Below are 24,190 nucleotides of genomic sequence, written 5' to 3' on the forward strand. Positions count from 1 at the left end.
GTTACATACGTCACATACTGTCGCACATGCAACGTCACACGCTCTCGCGAAGCAGAGAGGTAGCGACATGGGTAAGGTTAGCTATGATGCTAGCGGAGCGGTGCGAGTGGTAATACAAGAGAAAGAAGGTGCGAATCTGGTAACAAATGAAGGAAGAATTAATGAATTCCCAAGAAAAACAGTCTGGTGGTGGTTTGGCTTCAAGTGGGAAGATGTTTTACAACAGACCTGGGCATTTTGCGGCCCGCGGGCCGCATCCGGCCCTTTGTACGTCCCTGTCCGGCCCGCGTGAGGCCAATTATAAATTACAAAATAAATTTTAAAAAGTATCTATTTCGAGTGTGCAATACAACGGTGCTGCTTTTGTTTTGAAAAGCGTTATTTGTATTACTTCCGTGCGGACGTATGCTCGTGCGCGCAGCGGCAATCACAAATACAAAATAAATTAAAAAAAAACATCGTGCGTGCAATACAACTGTGCTGCTTTTATTTTGAAAAGTGTTATATGTGCGTATGTCCTGTGAGGGAAGGCGCACAGCGACAAGTGATGCCCGGTTATCCCCGAGACGCTAAAAAGAAAAAAGTTGATGACGAATGGGTGTTTTAAAAAAGACATGGACTGCCAAGTAAAGGTAAAGCCGTGTGCTTATTTGTGGTACACACATTGCTGTCTTTAAAGAATATAGTGTAACGACCTGCTGAAGTAGATGTTGTCTTCTTGAGTTGCGTAAATGAGAAGTGAGGAGACGTGCGTGTGGAAGGAACGAGATATGTTGAGCTGTGTTAGTATAGCTTGCTCAATAAAAGTTTCAAAAGAGCGTCAGACTTCGTGTGCACTTCTTCTGGACGCTACAATTGGTGGCAGAAGTAAAACTTTGCGCATACTGCACTGTTTGTGTGCTACGTCATCGGGAGGTACGTGCCACGTGAGGAGCTCGCCGCAAAGAGTGAGAGAGACAGAGAGAGAGAGAGAGAGAGAGAGAGCGTTTACAGGTGCAGCCACGCTGCTTGCCACGGGGGGAATTCCGCCCTCAATGAAGACTCCCAGGTTTGATGGCAAGGCGAACTGGGAGGCATTTCATCCCACTTGTGACATCAATTGTAGCGTCCAGAAGAAGTGCACACCAAGTCTGACGCTCTTTTTAAACTTTTATTGAGCATGCTATACTAACACAGCTCAACTTATCTCGTTCTTTCCAAAAGGAAAACCAATCCTCACTCCTCATTTCCGCAACAGCAACGCTTCTTCCTTCTTCGCCAATCACCTTACAGGCGTGCTACGTTCACAACAAAGAGGATGCAGGATGAAGTGACAGAAATTGAAATTTTTGTATTGTAATATACATCAGGAAGTGTTGTGTAAGAAAGTGTTAAAAATAAAACCATCAAAAGCCATCTGCTTTTGTATAAAGATAAGTTAGGTTAAATGAAAATATTATTATTATCTATCTTACGGTATATCAAAAATAATTTGAGCAAAATTTAATTGAAATATTGTCGGTGTGGCCCTCCAGCAGTGCTCGGGTTGCTCATGCGGCCCCCGGTAAAAATTAATTGCCCACCCCTGTTTTACAAGTATGCGGCAAAATCGTTGCTACAAAAAGTAGCAGCACTGCTAATGTGTAGCAACATTTGAAAAGTCACCCGCTAGAGAATGAAGAGTGCTTGAAACTCCGCATGTCAGCATCTCGGCCGGTGCCACACCCACAAAATGCCCAAGCAACCGTTTCCAGATCAACACTGTATGAAAAAAATAGTCCACAACATAAGGAGATAACATTCGCAGGAACCTACCACATAGCGAAGGACATACACTATTTGATTTCCTATTATGCAGCTCATTTTTATTTGACAGTTATTGAAATATCTTGTGTGACATCATGCACAAAAGTGCACTTTATATGTTGTAGTGGCGTTCTGTACAAAAAGTGCACTTTAAATTTAGTGTTGTTTTGATGTCATCTTAGTGACATCATGCACAAAAGTGCACTAAAGGCTTGTTTTAAAATGTCTCTGACAATCTGGCACGTTCTGTTTTGGAAATGACATGAATGTTTGTGCCACTGCTTAATAACTGTTTAATAAATACAGTTTTGGTAATTTGACTTAGTTGTGATTTCCCTGTACATAAAAGTTTAAAATTAGCATATATTAATGCAGTATGAACAAGAATGTTTTGATGTAGACACATAGAATCATCATACTGCTGTGATTATATGCATCAAGTGTTAATTCAAGGGGTGTGGGAAAAAATCAATTCGAATTCGAATCGCGATTCTCATGTTGTGTGATTCAGAATCGATTCTCATTTTTAAAAAATCTATTATTTTTATTTATTTTAATTGTATTTTATTTTATTTTAATTTTTTAAATTAATCAATCCAACAAAACAAAACACAGCAATCCCATAACAATGCAATCCAATTCCAAAACCAAACCCGACCCAGCAACACTCAGAACTGCAATAAACAGAGCAATTGAGAGGAGACACAAACACGACACGGAACAAACCAAAAGTAGTGAAACAAAAATGAATATTATCAACAACAGTATCAATATTAGTAACAATTTCAACATAGCAGTGATTAAAAATCCCTCATTGACATTATCATTAGTCCTTTATAAAAAATTTAGAAAAAAAAGAACAATAGTGTCACAGTGGCTTGTACAGCCCTTTGAGACACTTGTGATTTAGGGCTATATAAATAAACATTGATTGATTGATTGATTACACTTGCATCGCATCTCATAAGCTTGACAACACACTGTGTCCAATATTTTCACAAAGATAAAATAAGTCATATTTTTGGTTCATTTAATAGTTAAAACAAATTTACATTATTGCAATCAGTTGATAAAACATTGTCCTTTACAATTATAAAAGCTTTTTACAAAAATCTACTACTCTGCTTGCATGTCATCAGACTGGGGTAGATCCTGCTGAAATCCTATGTATTGAATGAATAGAGAATCGTTTTGAATCGGGAAAAAAATCGTTTTTGAATCGAGAATCGTGTTGAATTGAAAAAAAAATCGATTTTGAATCGAATCGTGACCCTAAGAATCGATATTGAATCGAATCGTGGGACACCCAAAAATTTACAGCCCTAATATATATATATATGTATATATATATATATATATATATATATATATATATATATATATATATATATATATATATATATATATATATATATATATATATATATATATATATATATATATATATATATATATATATATACATATATATATATATATATATACATATATATATATATATATATATATATATATATATATATATATATATATATATATATATATATATATATATATATATATATATATATATATATATATCCGGGCGGGGACCTCGCTGAGGGTGCGAGGTTTTTATTTATTTTATTTTTACATTTTTTTAAATTTAATTTAATTTTTTTTTGTGTGTGTGTGTGGCGTCGCGCTGTTTTCGTTTCTTGTTGGGCGGGGTCCGTGCCCGTCTGGTCCGGCCTTGCGCTGTGGGTTCTGTGTCCGTGAGTTGATGTGGTGGCAGCCCAGCCTTCTTGTGTAGTGTGGGTGCTGTGTCTCGGTTGTTTGGGCGGTGGTGTGTTTGTGCAGGTTTGGGTTTGGGAGCAGAGTCTTTTAGTGGGGGAGGTGTTGATGTCTTTTGTTTGTGTGTTGGCGTTTGGGCTGACTGGGGACCTGGTGCTGGCTGGTTTCCATGATCATGTTGGCATGGGGTTGTCGGTCGCGGTTTTTCGATCGCTTTGATTTGATCGAGTGGTGCTGGTTGTCTGGGGTATTGCAGCTGTTGTTTCTGCTGCCGTTTGTTTTTAGTGTGGGCGCCCGTGGCTGCTGGGTTCGGTACGGGGGGTGGCCGATATTGTTACTTGTGGCCGCGTGTGCACGTGTGGTGGTTGTTGTGGCTTGCGAACTTGCCGGCTTCGTACTCATTTGTTGCCGTGTTGGTTGGCTTGTTGGGTGTCGGCCCGGGCCTGCCCTTCCGCCGTCACGCTTGTTGTCATGCCGTTGTCTGGGTGTGGGCTTGTCGGGGGTTGTCCCTAGGGGACAGGGGGGTGCGTGGCCGGACCTGTGGGGAGGGGGTGAGGTGATCGGCTAGTTCTCGGTGGGCAGTGAGTGCCGGGGCTTGATCGCTGCCCCGCCGGCCTGTGTATGGATTTGTTGGTTTATATATGTATGTGTGTGTGCACGTATATGTGTGTGTGTGTGCGTGTTGTTATTATTGTTATTGTATGTATGGATGGATGTAGGTATGTATATGGGTATGTGTGTATCAGTGACGTGCGGTGAGGTTCATTACTGATGAGGCACTGACTTCATCACAGTCAGATTTACAAATACATATGAACCCTAAAGAGTATCTTATTCACCATTTGATTGACAGCAGTTAACGGGTTATATTTAAAAGCTCATACCAGCATTTTCCCTGCTTGGCACTCAGCATCAAGGGTTGGAATTGGGGGTTAAATCGCCAAAAATGATTCCCGGGCGCGGCGCCGCTGCTGCCCACTGCTCCCCTCACCTCCCAGGGGGTGATCAAGGGATGGGTCAAATGCAGAGGACAAATTTCATTACACCTAGTGTGTGTGACAATCATTGGTACTTTAACTTAACTTTAACTTTACACATACAAGCTGTAGCACACAAAAAAGCACATTTAATAAAAAAAAACGTTATTATGGTCTTACTTATAAATGAAGTCCATGCGCAGCTCCTTTTGAACAAAAGCATCGATAACTTGTTTATAGAAGTCTTCCTTAACTTTCTTCAGTTTTAAAAGTCTCTCTGTCTCGCTGGAGATCTTCCTTTAAGTATTACCTCCTGCTTCGATTGTAAGTCCAGTTTAGAAAACGGTTTTATTTTAGATATGTAAAAATAAACGATCGCTGCTAACTGTTGCTGCTTGTTGTCACTTCTTCTGCCGCCCGAGTAGTCACAAGAATGATTTCTGGGATCACTACAGCCCACACAGTGCGTCTTTTGCAGCCGTTTTATGATTGCTCAGCACAAGAAATATGTTACACACATACAGTTGTTGACAAAATACACTGTACATTATATACCTCAGCTAACTAAACTATGGAAATGTATAATATAATTCATATAGCAATACGGTCTCACTGCACAGCAGGCCAGCAGTTAGCCGAGTCATTGTGCAATCCATGGTGAGGCTCAACTCAGTGACGTGCCTCAACTGGCTGGTGACTCACCACAAGTCTCTTCTCAATATTTGAACGGCAAATGTGAAATTTCACCGATTTTGAATAAAAATAATCTAAAACTGGTGAAGTTAAATGGAAAATAACTTTATAGTATAATCACTGGATACATATAACAATTTAATTTTTTTTTTTTCTTTTTACATTTTTTTTATTTCCATGATGGCATGTGAGGCCCCGCCTCACCTGCCTCCAGTGACTGCACGTCACTGGTGTGTAAGCTTATGTGTGTTAGACTTAGACTTAGACAACCTTTAATGATCCACAAGGGAAATTCTTCAACACAGTAGCTCAGTTACAATGATGGAAAGTGTAAGGACGGAAAGGACAATGCAGGTATAAATAGACTAATATAGCGATAAAAAAATCTAACATATATACCAATATAAACATAATACTGTATGTGTACGGAATAATATATCTACAGATATATTATATGATGTCTATAACATATACAATATATACCAATGACCATGTACAATATTACTGTATATACAGTATATACAGTGTGTGTGTATGTAGGTATATAAATATATACAGTATATATATATATATATATATATATATATATATATATATATATATATGTATATATATATATATATATATATATATATATGTATATGTATATGTATATATATATATATATATATATATATATATATATATATATATATATATATATATATATATATATATATATATATATATATATATATATATATATATATATATATTTTGGGTGGCACTCTCAGGGCCTGTTTGTCCGGAGCGGTCGGCGCCCCAAGCTACTATGGCTCCGCTGCGTGTCTGGGTCCCCTGGGTCCCACCGTCTACCCCTTTTGGATGCCCGTCTTGGTTGGGGCCTGCTGGGTCTAGTCCCCGCGTCTATCGTAGCAGCTCAGTGCACTGCAAAGTCCTCCGCAGTGCTGCATGTCGGCCAGCTGCTGGGGTATTGACCTTGTGTGTCAGCGTGTCTGTGATCTTTTCGAATTTTGGTGGTGTTGTCTCTTGCTGGCTTTGGGGCTGGCTGCTTCTCCCATGCCTTGTCTTCTGCCGGGCACGTCTGTCTATGGCCTGCAGCTGGCCTTGGTGCGTGGCACAATAGGGTCTCTGGGGTTCCTGTTGCTGGCCGGCCTGGCTGCTTGGGGCCGGTGGTCCCTTGTTCCCTGGGCGCCACACCTGCTGTTTTGGTTTGGGCTCTCACTAACTACTTCTTTACTATCACTTTTCGTATCATATTTGTACATATCGTATTTGCTGATGCCGTTCTGTTGTTGTTGTTGTTGTTGTGGTTGTTATGTTATTGTTATTGTTATGTTTGTTGTTGTTGTCTCTCTGTCTTATTCCCCTTTTGTCCCCACAATTCCCCCTATGTCTTCCTTTTTTCTCTCTTTCTATCCAGTCGGGCTGTGACAAATAATAATATAAATTAATTTAATAAAGTCAAATACAAATAAGGCAACAAGACAAGCATCCCACTCTTCTCTTTTGTAAAGTAAATCTGTACAGCAAATATGGGCATCTACATCAACAATAAGATTTGCCCGAGCAGCTGGACAAGACAAAAAAACAAAACATTGGCATACTAACTTGGGAACAGTAACCATAATTCTAAGATGGCGGTGTATTCTGAAAAATTATGAATTTCACTAAAGCAAATGTAATCATTCTTCTAACTATGGGTGGTGTTGACAAGGCAGGAGCAATCATTTGGATAAGAGCGGGCTTGACATTAAACAATGATTATTACTCCACAGGCTAGTAAATAAGTAAGTAACAATTTACTTACTTACTTACTTATATTATTTATAACAGATAAAATCACAAAGCGCTGTACAAAACGTAGGTGAAGTAAAACAACAATAAAATTAAAACAACATGGGCAACATCATAAAAAGGATACCAAGTGGATTAAAAATGATAGTTAAAAGGTGCATTAACTAAAATCTTTACTAAAAAGAGAAGTTTTCAAATGTTACTTAAAAGTTTCAACACAGTCAAGATCATGGAGGGACTGGTGCAAATTGTTCCAGAGTCTGGGAGCTATATCCTGGAATGCCAGGTCTCCACGGGTTAAAACAAGTTTTTGGGATCTTTAGAAGACCCTGGCCTGAAGACCGGAGGCTGCGCCCTTAAGAGTAGGGGCATAGCAAATCAGTGATGTACTGAGGATCCCCACCATGCAACGCACGGAATGTCAGGACTAAAATCTTAAACTCAATGCGGAATTTAACTGGAAGCCAATGACGACTGGATAAAATGGGGGTGATATGGGCTGTTCTGGGTGCACCGGTCAAAAGTCTGCCAGCCGCATTTTGTACAGTCTGAAGTCTCTTTAGCGTCGACTTGTTGAAGAGAGTGAAAAGAGAATTGCCATAGCCAATGCGAGACGGAATGAACGCGTGAATGATCATTTCCAGATCCAATTTTGACAACAAATTTCTCACTTTAGAAATATTTCTGAGATGATGAAAACAGTTTTTGGTCCATACATTTTCTACCGCTTGTCCCTTTCGGGGTCGCGGGAGGGTGCTGGAGCCTATGCCAGCTGCATTCGGGAGGAAGGCGGGGTACACCCTGGACAAGTCGACACCTCATCCACAGGCTCACCGAGCTAAATTCACACGAGACACACGGCAGTCGCAGAGGACTTGCTAAGTCTCATAATGTCTGCAGTGTCGTCTAGAAGGACTTTTTTTTTCCAGAAAAGTGGGGTGAAAATTTGTGTTATACAACTTCAGCGGTGTTGGACATTCTGATTTCCCCACACAATTTCCCCCGTATCGGACATCATCCTCCTTGTCGCTTATAACAGCTCCTCTCTGACGAATGTGAAACTACAAAAACAAGCCAGGTTATAGGGCTCACAGGGAGACTTGTAAAGTCTGGCAAACAGGTGAATCATCCATGCCGCCCCCATTCTGCACAACAAAGTCTTCCAATATGAGTGGGTTCGGTATGATGAGGGCTCCCCCAGGGATGCTGCAAACAGCAGAAAGTGCCGCGAGGTAAAGCAGAGTGCAGACAGATAGTCAGCTGTGTTCTCATGACAGTCCGAGAGGGGATTGGAGCGTCATTTCTGCCAAGAGGATTAAGAACCAGCTGCTGGATGGATGCAGACGAGTAGCACCCATCGGCCAGCAACCATCCTTTGCTCCTATTAACCCCCACCCACTGCCTCCCTCTCTTTTTCTTTCTTTCTTTTGCCCCTGTGCTGTCTTTATGTATGTCTGTGCTTGTCAGAGGGATTTGTCTCTGTCTGTCACAACATGCTCTATTCCATTAATCCATTTTAGTTGGGGCTTGGAATTCATCTTTTCTCTCTCTCTCTCTCTCTCTCGTGCCGCTGGTGGTCTGACGAAAGCCGGCTAAGCGATGGATGTAAAGAAAAGCACGCCTGAGGAAAAGTGAAAGAGAGAATAGTCGCCTCGATTCAAACGCTCGCCCTTTTCACCTCTGTGTGATTTAAGCTTTGATTGAAGCGTTGGTGATGTAATACCAGGCCAACCCATACTGCTCATTGAGACCGTAGAAAATGAGACGTTATTGTAAAACTGTGCGTATGGATTATTAATTTGTGGGCCATAGAGCTATTTGGTTTGAGAATATGCTACTCTGAGTGAGACTACACTCTGCAGTTCATATGTTTCACTGTCAGGCAATTAAAATGTATTTAAAAAAACACAATTTAGACAGATGTCTTGGGAGACCCCTCTAAAGCAAATGTTTAAAAAAACCCTCGGTAAGAGTCGATGCTTCCAACTTTGTGGGGACAATTCATGAAAGACCATGTTATTGTTCCAAATATATGACTTTCGACGTTATTCACATGGTTGAATGGACCAAAACATCCAAGCAACATCTTTACCAGAAAAAAACTACTTCATAGTCTTCTGTTTCTTTACTTTCTGTAGGCCTGCAGTAAGAAATCAAAGGCAAGATATTCAATCTAGTCCCATCTTCATGGGTTTCCAAATGCGTTCCGTCCGTTCCTACATAAGTCAGAACTTATACTTAAACTACACCAAAGTCAATCACACTGTACACACAAAATCAAATAATGTAATAAAACAAATACAATAATGAAATCAAAGAAGAGAGAACAATTCCTTACAATGTGCACTAATTATTTGACCTTCTTATCAGTGAAGCTACTACATATTCTTCAGAGCTAGTTTTCGAGTGAGTCTAGTATTTACAAACCAAACCGTTTAAGTCTAACTACTTTTTAAAGTAATTTATGGAAATGTGTCATGAACACAAAATAATGACATACGAAATGCCCCAACAAGACACAATCGTAACCGCAAAATGCCCTAACAGCAAAACGTTGTGACATGAAACAGCGTAACACAAAATACCGTAACAAGACATGCCGTAAAAACGAAACGTAACAACGAAACATTGTAATTAAAAAATGTCATAATAACAAAATATCATAACAGTTAAACATCGTAACAAAGAAACGTTGTGATCACGAAACAAATTATTTTGTTGTTTATTTATTGAATTTTTGACATGTACAGTCCAAAAATACAATTAAACAAATGTCAAATGTTATCCGCCCCGCCCCCAAACAAGTAACCCACAAAAATTATATCCATCCATTTCCTACTGTATATATAAAAAAATGTCTAAAAAAGAAATAAAAATAATAAACTAGAAAAAAAGCACAAAAAATATGCATCAGTCAAATAAGTATATAGGCAAATATTGACATAAAACCAGAGACAACTGCACTCCTGAGTGTTCCCAACACGGTGCAGCAATACACAAAAGCAGACAAAAGGCTCATCAATTATCTACTTTTCAATTACTTTTCAATCGGGGTTAAATTTGAGATCAGTCTCTTTTACATGTTTTAGGATACCACCCCATACTTTCTGAAACTTCACAAAACAACCGTTCAATAACAACCTAATTTTCTCCAATTTAAGGAAATAAAGAATATGTCTAATCCAGCGGGTATGGCAGGGAGGCGCTGCAGCCTTCCAATTTAGTATGAGTGTTCTTTAAAAGGCACTATCGACAACAGAGGGAGGGAAAGTATGGTTAGCAGTGATGAGTGCAAGACTAGAAATAATCTGTAAACCAAAGAAGCTCTTGAACTGAACCCAAATTTGAATGAGATTTTTTAACTACTTTTTAAAGTAATTTATGGCATTGCGTTGTAAACTTGAAACAATGTAACAATAAATGTTGTAACACAACCCATCGTAATCATGAAGCTTTGTGACACGACATGTTATAACAAAGAAACATAAGACGTAAGAACAAAAGGTCGTGACAAGACACATTGTAACATCAAAACATCATAACATCGAAACGTTGTGACCATGAAACAAAGTCATAACTACTTTTTAAACTAATTTATAGAAATGTGATGAAAACACAAAACAATTCAACACAAAATGCTGTGACACGCCACATCGTAACCATGAAACTTTGTGACACGAAACAACGTAACACAAAATGCCGTAACACGACATGTCGTAACAACTAAACGTCGTACCAAAGAAACGTTGTGACGAGAGGTGGAGGAACTAATAGATTTTTAGATGCATTGTAATTCGGACATGGACAATTATAGAATCAATTAGTAAACGTCAATAATCCATCCATCCATTTTCTACCGCTTACAGGGTTTGCGGGGGTGCTGGAGCCTATCCCAGCTGCACACGGGCGGAAGGCGGGGTACACCTTGGATAAGATACACTCTCATTCAGTCAATAGGGACAATTTAGTGTTGCCAATCAGCCTATCCCTAGATGCATGTCTTTGGAGGTGGGAGGAAGCCCGGAGTACCCGAAGGGAACCCCCGCAGTTGTGGGGAGAACATGCAAACTCCACACAGAAAGATCCCGAGCCCAGGATCGAACCCAGGACCTCCTTGCTGACCCACGTCAATAATTGATGATTGATTTATTTATTGTAAATAAAGTCAGTTCTAATATTTGGCTGACTGCAGTGAGCCACCTCACCGAGAAATCCGACAAACTTCTTTACTATCGGTCACTTATGGTCCAGTTTTGCACACATTTTAATTAATTTAATAAATGTGGGAATTCATTTGACTGTTTCTTATTCCAAATGAATTGTTTTTTTTAAAGTGATAAACGCTTATTTAGTGAAACAAAACAACATTTGAAACTGCATCAATATACATAAATTAAAGATGCATCAATAATCGATTTTTAATTGAATCATAGCTCCTGAATCGTAATCATAATCCAATCATGAGGTGCCCAAAGATTCCTTCCTCTAGTTGTGACACAAAACAAAGAAACAGAAAATGCCGTAACAACTAAACGTTGTAACGACGAAACGTCGTGACACGACACATTGCAACCATTAAACATCGGAACCATGAAATGTAGTAACACAACATATCAAAGCATTACACGTTGAAACAACACAATTACCTTCGAAACGTCGAGACCTGAAACAATGCAACACGACACGTAACACAGTATCGTAACGCAGCATCGTAACACAGTATCATAACACAAATCGTTGCAACATGATACGTAATAACACAATACGTCGTAACACAATGCCGAAAACAGATACGTCAGAAACCGAGGATCTACTGTATTTATATGGCTCATATTGCACTAAACAGCCAGATGTTTTCCTGTGTCATCACGCAATGATTGTCCAAAAAATCTGAAGGAAAAAGCATTGAATTCTCATGAAACATCACGCGCTCTAATGGTTTCAACTCCAAGTTTTGCTTGACTTTTGAACAATATCTTTCAAACTTGATTGAACTCTTAAAGGCCTACTGAAATGAAATGTTCTTATTTAAACGGGGATAGCAGATCCATTCTATGTGTCATACTTGATCATTTCGCGATATTGCCATATTTTTGCTGAAAGGATTTAGTAGAGAACATCGACGATAAAGTTCGCAACTTTTGGTCGCTGATAAAAAAGCCTTGCCTGTACTGGAAGTAGCGTGACGTCACAGGTTGTGGAGCTCCTCACATCTGCACATTGTTTACAATCATGGCCACCAGCAGCGAGAGCGATTCGGACCGAGAAAGTGACGATTACCCCATTAATTTGAGCGAGGATGAAAGATTTGTGGATGAGGAAAGTGAGAGTGAAGGATTAGAGGGCAGTGGAAGCGATTCAGATAGGGAAGATGCTGTGAGAGGCGGGTGGGACCTGATATTCAGCTGGGAATGACTAAAACAGTAAATAAACACAAGACATATATATACTCTATTATCCACAACACAACCAGGCTTATATTTAATATGCCACAAATTAATCCGCATAACCAACACCTCCCCCCTCCCGTCCATATAACCCACCAATACAACTCAAACACCCGCACAACACACTCAATCCCACAGCCCAAAGTACCGTTCACCTCCGTAAAGTTCATACAGCACATATATTTCCCCAAAGTTACGTACGTGACATGCACATAGCGGCACGCACGTACGGGCAAGCGATCAAATGTTTGGAAGCCAAAGCTGCGTACTCACGGTAGCGCGTCTGCTATCCAACTCAAAGTCCTCCTGGTTGTGTTGCTGCAGCCGGCCACTAATAAATGATAAATGATAAATGGGTTGTACTTGTATAGCGCTTTTCTACCTTCAAGGTACTCAAAGCGCTTTGACAGTATTTCCACATTTACCCATTCACACACACATTCACACACTGATGGCGGGAGCTGCCATGCAAGGCGCTAACCAGCAGCCATCAGAGGCAAAGGGTGAAGTGTCTTGCCCAAGGACACAACGGACGTGACTAGGAAGGTAGAAGGTGGGAATTGAACCCCAGTAACCAGCAACACTCCGATTGCTGGCTCAGCCACTCTACCAACTTCGCCACGCCGTCCCTAATACACTGCTTCCCACCTACAGCTTTCTTCTTTGCTGTCTCCATTGTTCATTAAACAAATTGCAAAACATTCACCAACACAGATGTCCAGAATACTGTGGAATTTTGCGATGAAAACAGACGACTTGATAGCTGGCCTTAATGGTGTCCCAATATGTCCGCACAACCCGTGACGTCACGCGCAAACGTCATCATACCGAGACGTTTTCAGCAGAATATTCCGCGGTAAATTTAAAATTGCACTTTACTAATCTAACTCAGCCGTATTGGCATGTGTTGCAATGTTAAGATTTCATCATTGATATATAAACTATCAGACTGCGTGGTCGGTAGTAGTGGGTTTCAGTAGGCCTTTAATCGTTCGACTTATGTGACGTTATTTGGAGGTTCCAATTTACATTGTGTAATTGGGGACAGCGTGGCGCGGTGGGTAGAGCGGCTGTGCCAGCAACTTGAGGGGTCTGGTTCGATCCATGCTTCTGCCATCCAAGTCACTGCCATTGTGTCCTCAGGCAAGACACTTCACCCTTGCTCTCAGTGCCACACTGGCGCAAATTGGCTGCCACGCTTCTGTCAGTCTACCCCAGGGCAGCTGAGGCTGAAATGTAACTCACTACCTGTGTGAATGTGGAGTGAATGAATGATGGGTTCTCACTTCTCTGTGAAGCACTTTGAGTGTCTAGAAAAGCGCTATTTAATCTAATTCATTATTATTATTAATTGTTTATGTTAACCATTAGGTCCCGAAGAGAAACAAGAATGGAAGGAGGTTCCGGTCACAAAACAGGAAGGTGAGTTAAAGACATTTAAGTTGGCTTCAATCATTACTGAGGCCTTCTCTGAAATGTAAACACATTATAGGGTTATAATTCACAGCCCAATTTACAAGAGAAGCCCTGATATGACCAAATCCCTGATGACCAAATCGGAGCAGCTCCTCAGAATAGACGACCACGACTTCACCATGAGGCCTGCCTTCGGAGGTCAGTCGAGACATAAATGACAATTTGGTTTTGTCTTTAAAGATTTACTGCACTTTTTTAAAATCTTGCATATAATTCACATTCCTTATGGGAGACAAGAACAAAAATATATATATTTTTTACTGCTTTCAATTCTAACTCGTGAATAAACGTAATTAAGGGCCTACTGAAATGATTTTTATTTATTTAAATGGGGATAGCAGATCCATTCTATGTGTCATACTTGATCATTTCGCGATATTGCCATATTTTTGCTGAAAGGATTTAGCAGAGAACATCGACGATAAAGTTTTGGTCGCTGATAAAAAAGCCTTGCCTGTACCGGAAGTAGCGTGACGTCACAGGTTGAAGGGCTCCTCACATTTCCCCATTGTTTACACCAGCAGCGAGAGCGATTCGGACCGAGAAAGCGACGATTACCCCATTAATTTTAGCGAGGATGAAAGATTTGTGGATGAGGTACGTGAGAGTGAAGGACTAGAGTGCAGTGCAGGACGTATCTCTTTTCGCTCTGACCGTAACTTAGGTACAAGGGTTCATTTGATTCCACACTTTCTCCTTTTTCTATTGTGGATCGTGGATTTGTATTTTAAACCACCTCGGATACTATATCCTCTTGAAAATGAGAGTCGAGAACGCAAAATGGACATTCACAGTGACTTTTATCTCCACGACAATACATAGGCGAAGCACTTTAGCTACGGAGCTAACGTGATAGCATCGGGCTTAAATGCAGATAGAAACAAAATAAATAAACCCCTGACTGGAAGGATAGACAGAAGATCAACAATACTATTAAACCATGGACATGTAACTACACGGTTAATGCTTTCCAGTCTGGCGAAGCTTAACAATGCTGTTGCTAACGACGCCATTGAAGCTAACTTAGCTACGGGACCTCACAGAGCTATGCTAAAAACATTAGCTATCCACCTACACCAGCCAGCCCTCATCTGCTCATCAACACCCGTGCTCACCTGCGTTCCAGCGATCGACGGAGCGACGAAGGACTTCACCCGATCATCGATGCGGTCGGCGGCTAGCGTCGGATAGCGCGTCTGCTATCCAACTCATAAAGTCCTCCTGGTTGTGTTGCTGCAGCCAGCCGCTAATACACCGATCCCACCTACAGCTTTCTTTTTTGCAGTCTCCATTGTTCATTAAACAAATTGCAAAAGATTCACCAACACAGATGTCCAGAATACTGTGGGATTTTGCGATGAAAACAGAGCTGTTTGTATTGGATACAATGTGTCCGAATACTTCCGTTTCAACCATTGACGTCACGCGCATACGTCATCATACATAGACGTTTTCAACCGGAAGTTTCGCGGGAAATTTAAAATTACACTTTATAAGTTAACCCGGCCGTATTGGCATGTGTTGCAATGTTAAGATTTCATCATTGATATATAAACTCTCAGACTGCGTGGTCGGTAGTAGTAGGTTTCAGTAGGCCTTTAAAAGTCTGCGTACAACAGAGCCAATGGGAGCCATGGCGTCATTGCCTCTTTTCCGACCATAAAACTCAATAAATAACCATCTGCAAACCACCAACAATACTCCATTTACATTTTGTGACCTGAAAGTAACCAAGTATTATCAATAATGTTTTTATAAGTGCTAGCGTTAAGGACCTACTTTTAGTGGCACATTGATTAATGAGAGGTAACTTCCCTATTCTGCTGTATTGATATCATCAGCTGGTAAGCTGCTTTCTCTCCTCAGAGCTCGTGAAAGTTTATTCTAGATTATAAACCATGTCTTTCATTTTGAACCAGTGAAGTTGGCACATTGTGTAAATCGTAAATAAAAACAGAATACATAGATTTGCAAATCCTTGTCAACCTATATTCAAATGAATAGACTGCAAAGACAAGATATTTAACGTTCGAAATGGAAAACTTTGTTATTTTTTGCAAATATTAGCTCATTTGGAATTTGATGCCTGCAACATGTTTCAAAAAAGCTAGCATAAGTGGCAAAAAAGACTGAGAAAGTTAAAGAAGCGCTCATCAAACACTTATTTGGAACATCCCACAGCTGAACAGGCTAATTGGGAACAGGTGGGTGCCATGATTGGGTATAAAAGCAGCTTCCATGAAATGCTCATTCATTCACAAACAAGGATGGGGCGAGGGTCACCACTTTGTGAACAAATGCATGAGCAAATTGTCGAACAGTTTAAGAACAACATTTCTCAACGAGCTATTGCAAGGAATTTAGGGATTTCACCATCTACGGTCTGGAATATCATCAAAAGGTTCAGAGAATCTGGAGAAATCACTGCACGTAAGCGATGATATTACGGACCTTCGATCCCTTAAACATCAAAAAGCGACATCAGTGTGTAAAGGATATCACCACGTGGGCTCAGTAACAATTCAGAAAACCACTGTGTAACTACAGTTCATCGCTACATCTGTAAGTGCAAGTTAAAACTCTACTATGCAAAGCCAAAGCCATTTATCAACAACACCCAGAAATGCCGCCGGCTTCGCTGGCCCGAGCTCATCTAAGATGGACTGATGCAAAGTGTAAAAGTGTTCTGTGGTCTGACGAGTCCACATTTCAAATTGTTTTTGGAAACTGTGGACGTTGTGTCCTCCGGAACAAAGACGAAAAGAACCATCCAGATTTTTATAGGTGCAAAGTTCAAAAGCCAGCATCTGTGATGGTATGGGGGTGTATTAGTGCCCAAGGCATGGGTAACTTACACATCTGTGAAGGCACCATTAATGCTGAAAGGTACATACAGGTTTTGGAGCAACATATGTTGCCATCCAAGCAACGTCTTTTTCATGGACGCCCCTGCTTATTTTAGCAAGACAATGCCAAGCCACATTCTGCACGTGTTACAACAGCGTGGCTTCATAGTAAAAGAGTGCGGGTACTAGACTGGCCTGCCTGTAGTCCAGACCTGTCTCCCATTGAAAATGTGTGGTGCATTATGAAGCCTAAAATACCACAACAGAGACCCCGGACTGTTGAACAACTTAAGCTGTACATCAAGCAAGAATGTGAACGAATTCCACCTGAAAAGCTTCCAGAATTGGTCTCCTCAGTTCCCAAACTTTTACTGAGTGCTGTTAAAAAGAAAGGCCATGTAACACAGAGGTAAAAATGCCCCTGTGCCAACTTTTTTGCAATGTGTTGCTGCCATTAAATTCTAAGTTAATGATTATTTGCAAAAAAAAAAAAAAAAAAAAAAATCTCAGTTCGAACATTAAATATCTTGTCTTTGCAGTCTATTCAATTGAATATAAGTTGAAAAGGATTTGCAAATCATTGTATTCTGTTTTATTTACGGTTTACACAATGTGCCAACTTCACTGGTTTTGGGGTTTGTAAAATGATGTGGACATAAACTGAAAAGTTGGTACGCTTTGACAGCCAACTTAAACCCGGAAATGGCGAGAAAGACACGCGAAAGACACTGGTTTGCGCCCACCTCCTTTTTTTTTAACCCTTTACAAGGAGTATGAGTCATTCTCCATCTAAACGGTAATATATCAACATTCTCACAGTCGGCATCCCAGTGAGAACACACGTTACAGTAAGTGTTGTTGGCTCTCATGAAGTCTGGAGTGAGTTGTAATCAATGATGTTGTTAAAGGAAAAAGCGAACATTGTGATGCGTCTATGAAGTTAATGCACCGCCGTATTTTTAAAATGTCAAAATACATAACTATTACATGTTATCATGAATGTGCCTGTTACTTTATTACAGTGTGTGTATAAAACATTGATGGAAGTACCGTATTTTTCAGAGTATAAGTCGCACCGGAGTATAAGTCGCACCGGCCGAAAATGCATAATAAAGAAGGAAAAAAACATATAAGTCGCATTTTTGGGGGAAATTTATTTGATAAAACCCAACACCAAGAATAGAAGATATAAAAGGCAATTTAAAATAAATAAAGAATAGTGAAGAACAGGCTGAATAAGTGTACGTTATATGACGCATAAATAACCAACTGAGAACGTGCCTGGTATGTTAACGTAACATATTATGGTAAGAGTCATTCAAATAACTATAACATATAGAACAGGGATCACCAACGCGGTGCCCGCGGGCACCAGGTAGCCCATAAGGACCAGATGAGTAGCCCACTGGCCTGTTCTAAAAATAGCTCAAATAGCAGCACTTACCAGCGAGCTGCCTCTATTTTTTAAATTTTATTTATTTACTAGCAAGCTGGTCTCGCTTTGCCCGACATTTTTAATTCTGAGAGACAAAACTCAAATAGAATTTGAAAATCCAAGAAAATATTTTAAAGGCTTGGTCTTCTTTTGTTTAAATAAATTCATAATTTTTTTTACTTTGCTTCTTATAACTTTCAGAAAGACAATTTTAGAGAAAAAATACAACCTTAAAAATGATTTTAGGATTTTTAAACACATATACCTTTTTACCTTTTAAATTCCTTCCTCTTCTTTCCTGACAATTTAAATCAATGTTCAAGTAAATTTATTGTTTTTATTGTAAAGATTAATAAATACATTTTAATTAAATTTTTCATTTTAGCTTCTGTTTTTCGACAAAGAATATTTGTGAAATATTTCTTCAAACTTATTATGATTAAAATTCAAAAAAATGATTCTGGCAAATCCAGAAAATCTGTAGAATCAAATTTAAATCTTATTTCAAAGTCTTTTGAATTTCTTTTAAAATTTTTGTTCTGGAAAATCTAGAAGAAATAATGATTTGTCTTTGTTAGAAATATAGCTTGGTCCAATTTGTTATATATTCTAACAAAGTGTAGATTGGATTTTAACCAATTTAAAACATGTCATCAAAATTCTAAAATTAATCTTAATCAGAAAAAATTACTAATGATGTTCCATAAATTATTTTTTAAATTTTTTCAAAAAGATTCGAGTTAGCTAGTTTTTCTCTTCTTTTTTTCGGTTGAATTTTGAATTTTAAAGAGTCGAAATTGAAGATAAACTATGTTTCAAAATGTAATTGTCATTTTTTTTCGTGTTTTCTCCTCTTCTAAACCGTTCAATTAAGTGTAAATATCATTAATTATTAATAATAACATAGAGTTAAAGGTAAATTGAGCAAATTGGCTATTTCTGGCAATTTGTTTAAGTGTGTATCAAACTGGTAGCCCTTCGCATTAATCAGTACCCAAGAAGTAGCTCTTGCTTTCAAAAAGGTTGGTGACCCCTGATATAGAACATGCTATACGTTTACCAAACAATCTGTCACTCCTAATCGCTAAATCCCATGAAATCTTATACGTCTAGTCTCTTACGTAAATGAGCTAAATAATATTATTTGACATTTTACGGTAATGTGTTCACACATAAGTCGCTCCTGAGTATAAGTCGCACCCCCGGCCAAACTATGAAAAAAACTGCGACTTGGAGTCCGAAAAATACGGTGTTTGGATGCTTTTTTAGACAGTTTATAGGCAGAATACAGCGTCTCCCATAAGCGCCATTGTAAGCGGACTTTTGCTCTCACTTATCTACGAGTTAGAATGCATTAAAAAAAGCAAGACATATACAGTCGTGGTCGAAAGTTGACTTACACTTGTAAAGAACATAATGTCATGGCTGTCTTGAGTTTCCAATCATTTCTACAACACTTATTTTTTTGTGATAGAGTGATTGGAGCACATACTTGTTGGTCACAAAAAACATTCATAAAGTTTGGCTCTTTTATCAATATATTATGGGTCTACTGAAAATGTGACCAAATCTGCTGGGTCAAAAGTATACATACAGCAATGTTAATATTTGGTTACATGTCCCTTGGCAAGTTTCACTGCAATAAGGCGCTTTTGGTAGCCATCCACAAGCTTCTGGTTGAATTTTTGACCACTCCTCTTGACAAAATTGGTGCAGTTCAGCTAAATGTGTTGATTTTCTGACATAGACTTGTTTCTTCAGCATTGTCCACACGTTTAAGTGTAGGATTTTGGGAAGGCCATTCTAAAACCTTAATTCTATCCTGATTTAGCCATTCCTTTACCACCTTTGACGTGTGTTTGGGGTCATTGTCCTGTTGGAACACCCAACTGCGCCCAAGACCCAACCTCCAGGCTGATGATTTTAGGTTGTCCTGAAGAATTTGGAGCTAATCCTCCTTTTTCATTGTCCCATTTACTCTCTGTAAAGCACCAGTTCCATTGGCAGCAAAACAGGCCCAGAGCATAATACTACCACCACCATGCTTGACGGTAGGAATGGTGTTCCTGGGATTAAAGGCCTCACTTATTCTCCTACAAACATATTGCTGGGTATTGTGGCCAAACAGCTCAATTTTTGTTTCATCTGACCACAGAACTTTCCTCCAGAAAGTCTTATCTTTGTCCATGTGATGTCAGATGAATGTTTTTTGTGACCAACAAGTATGTGCTCCAATCACTCTATCACAAAAAAATAAGAGTTGTAGAAATTATTGGAAACTCAAGACAGCCATGACATTATGTTCTTTACAAGTGTATGTAAACTATTGACCACAACTGTATGTGTTTGTCTTACATAATAATTGAGAATGATAGGCAAAATTCCAAAAAAGTGCAGTTCGCCTTTAAACTAAGGTTATCAAAAATAACCAGTTAATTATTGTGGTTAATCACAAATAAAATCTTGCATTCGTCATGTATATACACAGATGAATCACGCAATTCCCTGTGATCGCACATGCTCACAGTAGCACTATACATGATCATATTACTAGGACGTCCAGTGAGGGGCATTTTGTACTCCCTCGTCCCAGGAAGAATGCTTTGCGGAAATCTTTTATTTATAGATCTTTATCGCTCTGGAATAACCTGCCTCCAATTCTCACCGGCATTGAAAGTAAACAGGTTTTTTAAAAAGAAAGTAATATTTTATCTCAGTCTTTAAATTAGTTTGCTCGTTGATGATTTGTTTGGTTTTATATTGTGTAGTTATATTTATATGGTAATTATTATTCTGTGACTGTAAATTGTTTGCTTGTTTTCTTATTGATGCTTTTATTTTTTTTATTTTTTTCTGTATTGTGTAGTTATAATTATATGCTTTTACTTGTAATTGTATTGAATTGTGGACCCCAGGAAGACTAGACTAGTGGGTTGTTGAGGCAACCAGCTAATGGGGATCCTTAATAAAAATCAAAATCAAATCCTTTACCTTAAGCGCGGATGGTTCCCTGAAAGGCGGCGCAGGTTACCAGAGTATCGGGTCAGTGATAAGGTCAATGAGCGTTATGACATTCTGACAATAAAATTGCATTTGCTGTCCAAATATTGGGCTCTTTTCCTAAATTAATCTTAATTATGCAAGCGAGTAATAACCTCTGATCAATCACGATTAATGCAAATTCAAAAGTGTGTTTAATCTGATTTAAAAATGTAATACTTTGACAGCACTTTAAACACAAGGACACTTGCTTGCAGCCTTGCAAGATATGCGCTGCTATCTTGATGTCTTTAAAGCCGTTATCAAGGCAAGTCGTGCTGCGGTCGGCAAGGCTGAGCACTTCACATCTCGTCAAGGCATGTGATCGTTTGTGGCCTAAAATCCACCGAAGCTTTCCAAACGTGTGTGTTTACTTGAGCTGTCTTTGATGTTGTTGACTCATCAAACGGAAAAAAAAAAAAAAAGCCATCACAATTTGCTGCGTGGCATTTGAGCTGCACGTCTCGTGAAAGTGTGGAAGAGCGCACGGGATTTCATCCCTGCCGCTGCATCAACTTTGATCCATTATTGCGACCTAATTGTGTTCATGCACTTATCAGAGGATGATGCTGCTGAGTCAAACAAGCAGAAATAGGTCACAAGTATTGTGCAATGTAGGGCCAGACTGACTGGGTCTCATTGTGAAGTACATTACATTTACCACCAGTATGACATTTTGCAGGTCCTCCGATTCCTGTCGGAGTTGACGTTCAGGTGGAAAGTTTGGACACCATCTCTGAGGTGGACATGGTGAGTGCAAACTACAAGCACATGATTAAATGTCTTGTATTAGAGCTAATGTTTGTTAATTGTACTAGGATTTCACCATGACGCTTTATCTACGTCATTACTGGAAGGATGAACGCCTGTCCTTCCCCAGCACTAACAACCAGAGCATGACCTTCGACAGTCGCCTGGTGAAGAAGATTTGGGTCCCCGATATGTTCTTTGTGCACTCCAAGCGCTCTTTCATACACGACACCACGACGGACAACGTCATGCTGAGGGTTTATCCTGATGGCAACGTCCTGTACAGCCTCAGGTAAACACTATTATATCAACTATATGCTGATTACCAACAATAAGGTTTCTGCATAGTCAACTAAATTGTTTTGGGGCCAGGGCGCCGGACTTCTCCCTTCACTATTTGTTTTATTTTGTATATTCCGGAGAACCAGTGTCCTCTACAGCAGTGGTCCCCAACCACCGATCCTTGACGCATTTGCTACCCGGCCGCACAGAAACACTAATTAATTTATAAACTACCGTATTTTCTCCCACTAAACACACCAATAAGCTTGGTAATAGATGTATATTACAACTCCTGTTATAGTACATGGGACAATGCACATAAATGGAGATATAAAATGTTAATGTGCCAGATTGCAGCCAAAGGCTCATTTTTCATGCTTATTTTGTTGCTATTTTTATCTGCCACACGTAGAAAAGCCGGTCCGTGAAAATAATGCATCCGTTAAACCGGTCCCAGGTGGAAAAAAGGTCGGGGAACCCTGCTCTAGAGTACACGTTTGATTTTGGTCCATTTATTTTGTCAAAGTTACAGGAGCGCTCTGCTGTTTTTAAGGATGTTTTGCAAAAAAGCAAGTCAAAGATCATATCTCTATGACAGCACTCTAATGTGTTTAAGAAAATGTTAGTCCCTCACAAATTTTTTGAACTGAATTCAAAGGGCCACCAGTTGAATTGCCCAAATGATGAAAAAGAGAGGACCCACATGTTAACCTAGAGCAGGGGTCGGCAACCTTTACCACTCAAAGAGCCATTTTGACCAGTTTCACAAATTAAAGAAAACAATGGGAGCCACAAAACTCTTTTGAAATTTAAAATGAAATAACACTGCATACAAAGTTTTTTTTTGCTTTGTGCTATGTATAAACCAGGGGTTTCAAACAAGCAGCCCGCACCTTAAAATGAAAATGTAATGTTAGTGCGGATCACGAGTTTTATATGAAAGGCGCTTGACAGCGTCATACTCGCCAACCCTCCCGAATTTACTGGGAGATCCCCGAAATTTAAGTCTACTTTTCTCTCGAACGTCTGCTGATTTTCACCCAAACAACAATAATAGCGCCCTCTACAACCAGCATTGACAACATGCTATTCCAGGTACGTGTTGTATGCAGCTTCTGCTTGCACATGTATGTGACAGCAAGGCATACTTGTTCCACAGCCATACAGGTCACACTGACGGTGGCGATATAAACAATTTTAACACTCTTACTAATATGCGCCACACTGTGAACCCACACCAAACAAGAATGACAAACACATTTCGGGAGAACATCCGCACCGTAACACAACATAAACACAACAGAACAAATACCCAGAATCCCATGCATCCCTAACTCTTCCGAGCTACATTATACACCCCCGCTACCACCAAACCACCTGAACCGACGCACGGAGGGAGGGAGGGGGGCGGGGTTTGGTGGTAGCAAGGGTGTGTGGGGGGGGGGGGGTGTATAATGTAGCCGTAAGACTTAGGGATGCATGGGATTCTGGGTATTTGTTTTGTTGTGTTACGGTGCGGATGTTCTCCCGAATTCTTGTTTGGTGTGGGTTCACAGTGTGGCGCATATTAGTAGAGTGTTAAAATAGAGTGTTAAAATTGTTTATATCGGCACCATCAGTGTAACCTGTATGGCTGTGGAACAAGTATGCCTTGCTGTCACATACGTGTGCGTGCAGAAGCTGTATGCAAAATGTACCTGGACTGGTACGTTGATACTGTTGGCTGTAGAGGGCGCTAAATGCTGTGTCATCACAGTATCCCCTTATTATAGTTGACAGGGTGAAAATCGGAGAATAATTGCCCCGGGAGATTACAGGGAGAGGCACTAAAATCCGGAAGTCTCCCGGGTAAATCGGGAGGGTCGGCAAGTATGCAGTTGAGCCGCATCA

General features: G+C 39.7%; 1 protein-coding gene across 4 annotated transcripts in view; it reads left to right on the forward strand.

Moving 5' to 3' along the window:
• The window catches only part of LOC133646315 (gamma-aminobutyric acid receptor subunit rho-1-like), a 63,643-nt gene that overhangs the window by 14,365 nt on the left and 25,088 nt on the right, over positions 1–24,190 (forward strand). For 2 of the 4 annotated variants that reach the window (XM_062041542.1, XM_062041540.1), the window contains exons 2-5: positions 13,844–13,894; positions 13,965–14,086; positions 21,951–22,018; positions 22,087–22,310. In XM_062041542.1, coding sequence (XP_061897526.1) covers positions 13,844–13,894; positions 13,965–14,086; positions 21,951–22,018; positions 22,087–22,310 — 465 coding nt within the window. The remainder of the gene's footprint in view (positions 1–13,843; positions 13,895–13,964; positions 14,087–21,950; positions 22,019–22,086; positions 22,311–24,190) is intronic. The other 2 variants (XM_062041543.1, XM_062041541.1) reach the window with 1 other exon arrangement.

Source organism: Entelurus aequoreus, linkage group LG03 (genome assembly GCF_033978785.1).
Source record: "Entelurus aequoreus isolate RoL-2023_Sb linkage group LG03, RoL_Eaeq_v1.1, whole genome shotgun sequence".
NCBI lineage: Eukaryota > Metazoa > Chordata > Actinopteri > Syngnathiformes > Syngnathidae > Entelurus > Entelurus aequoreus.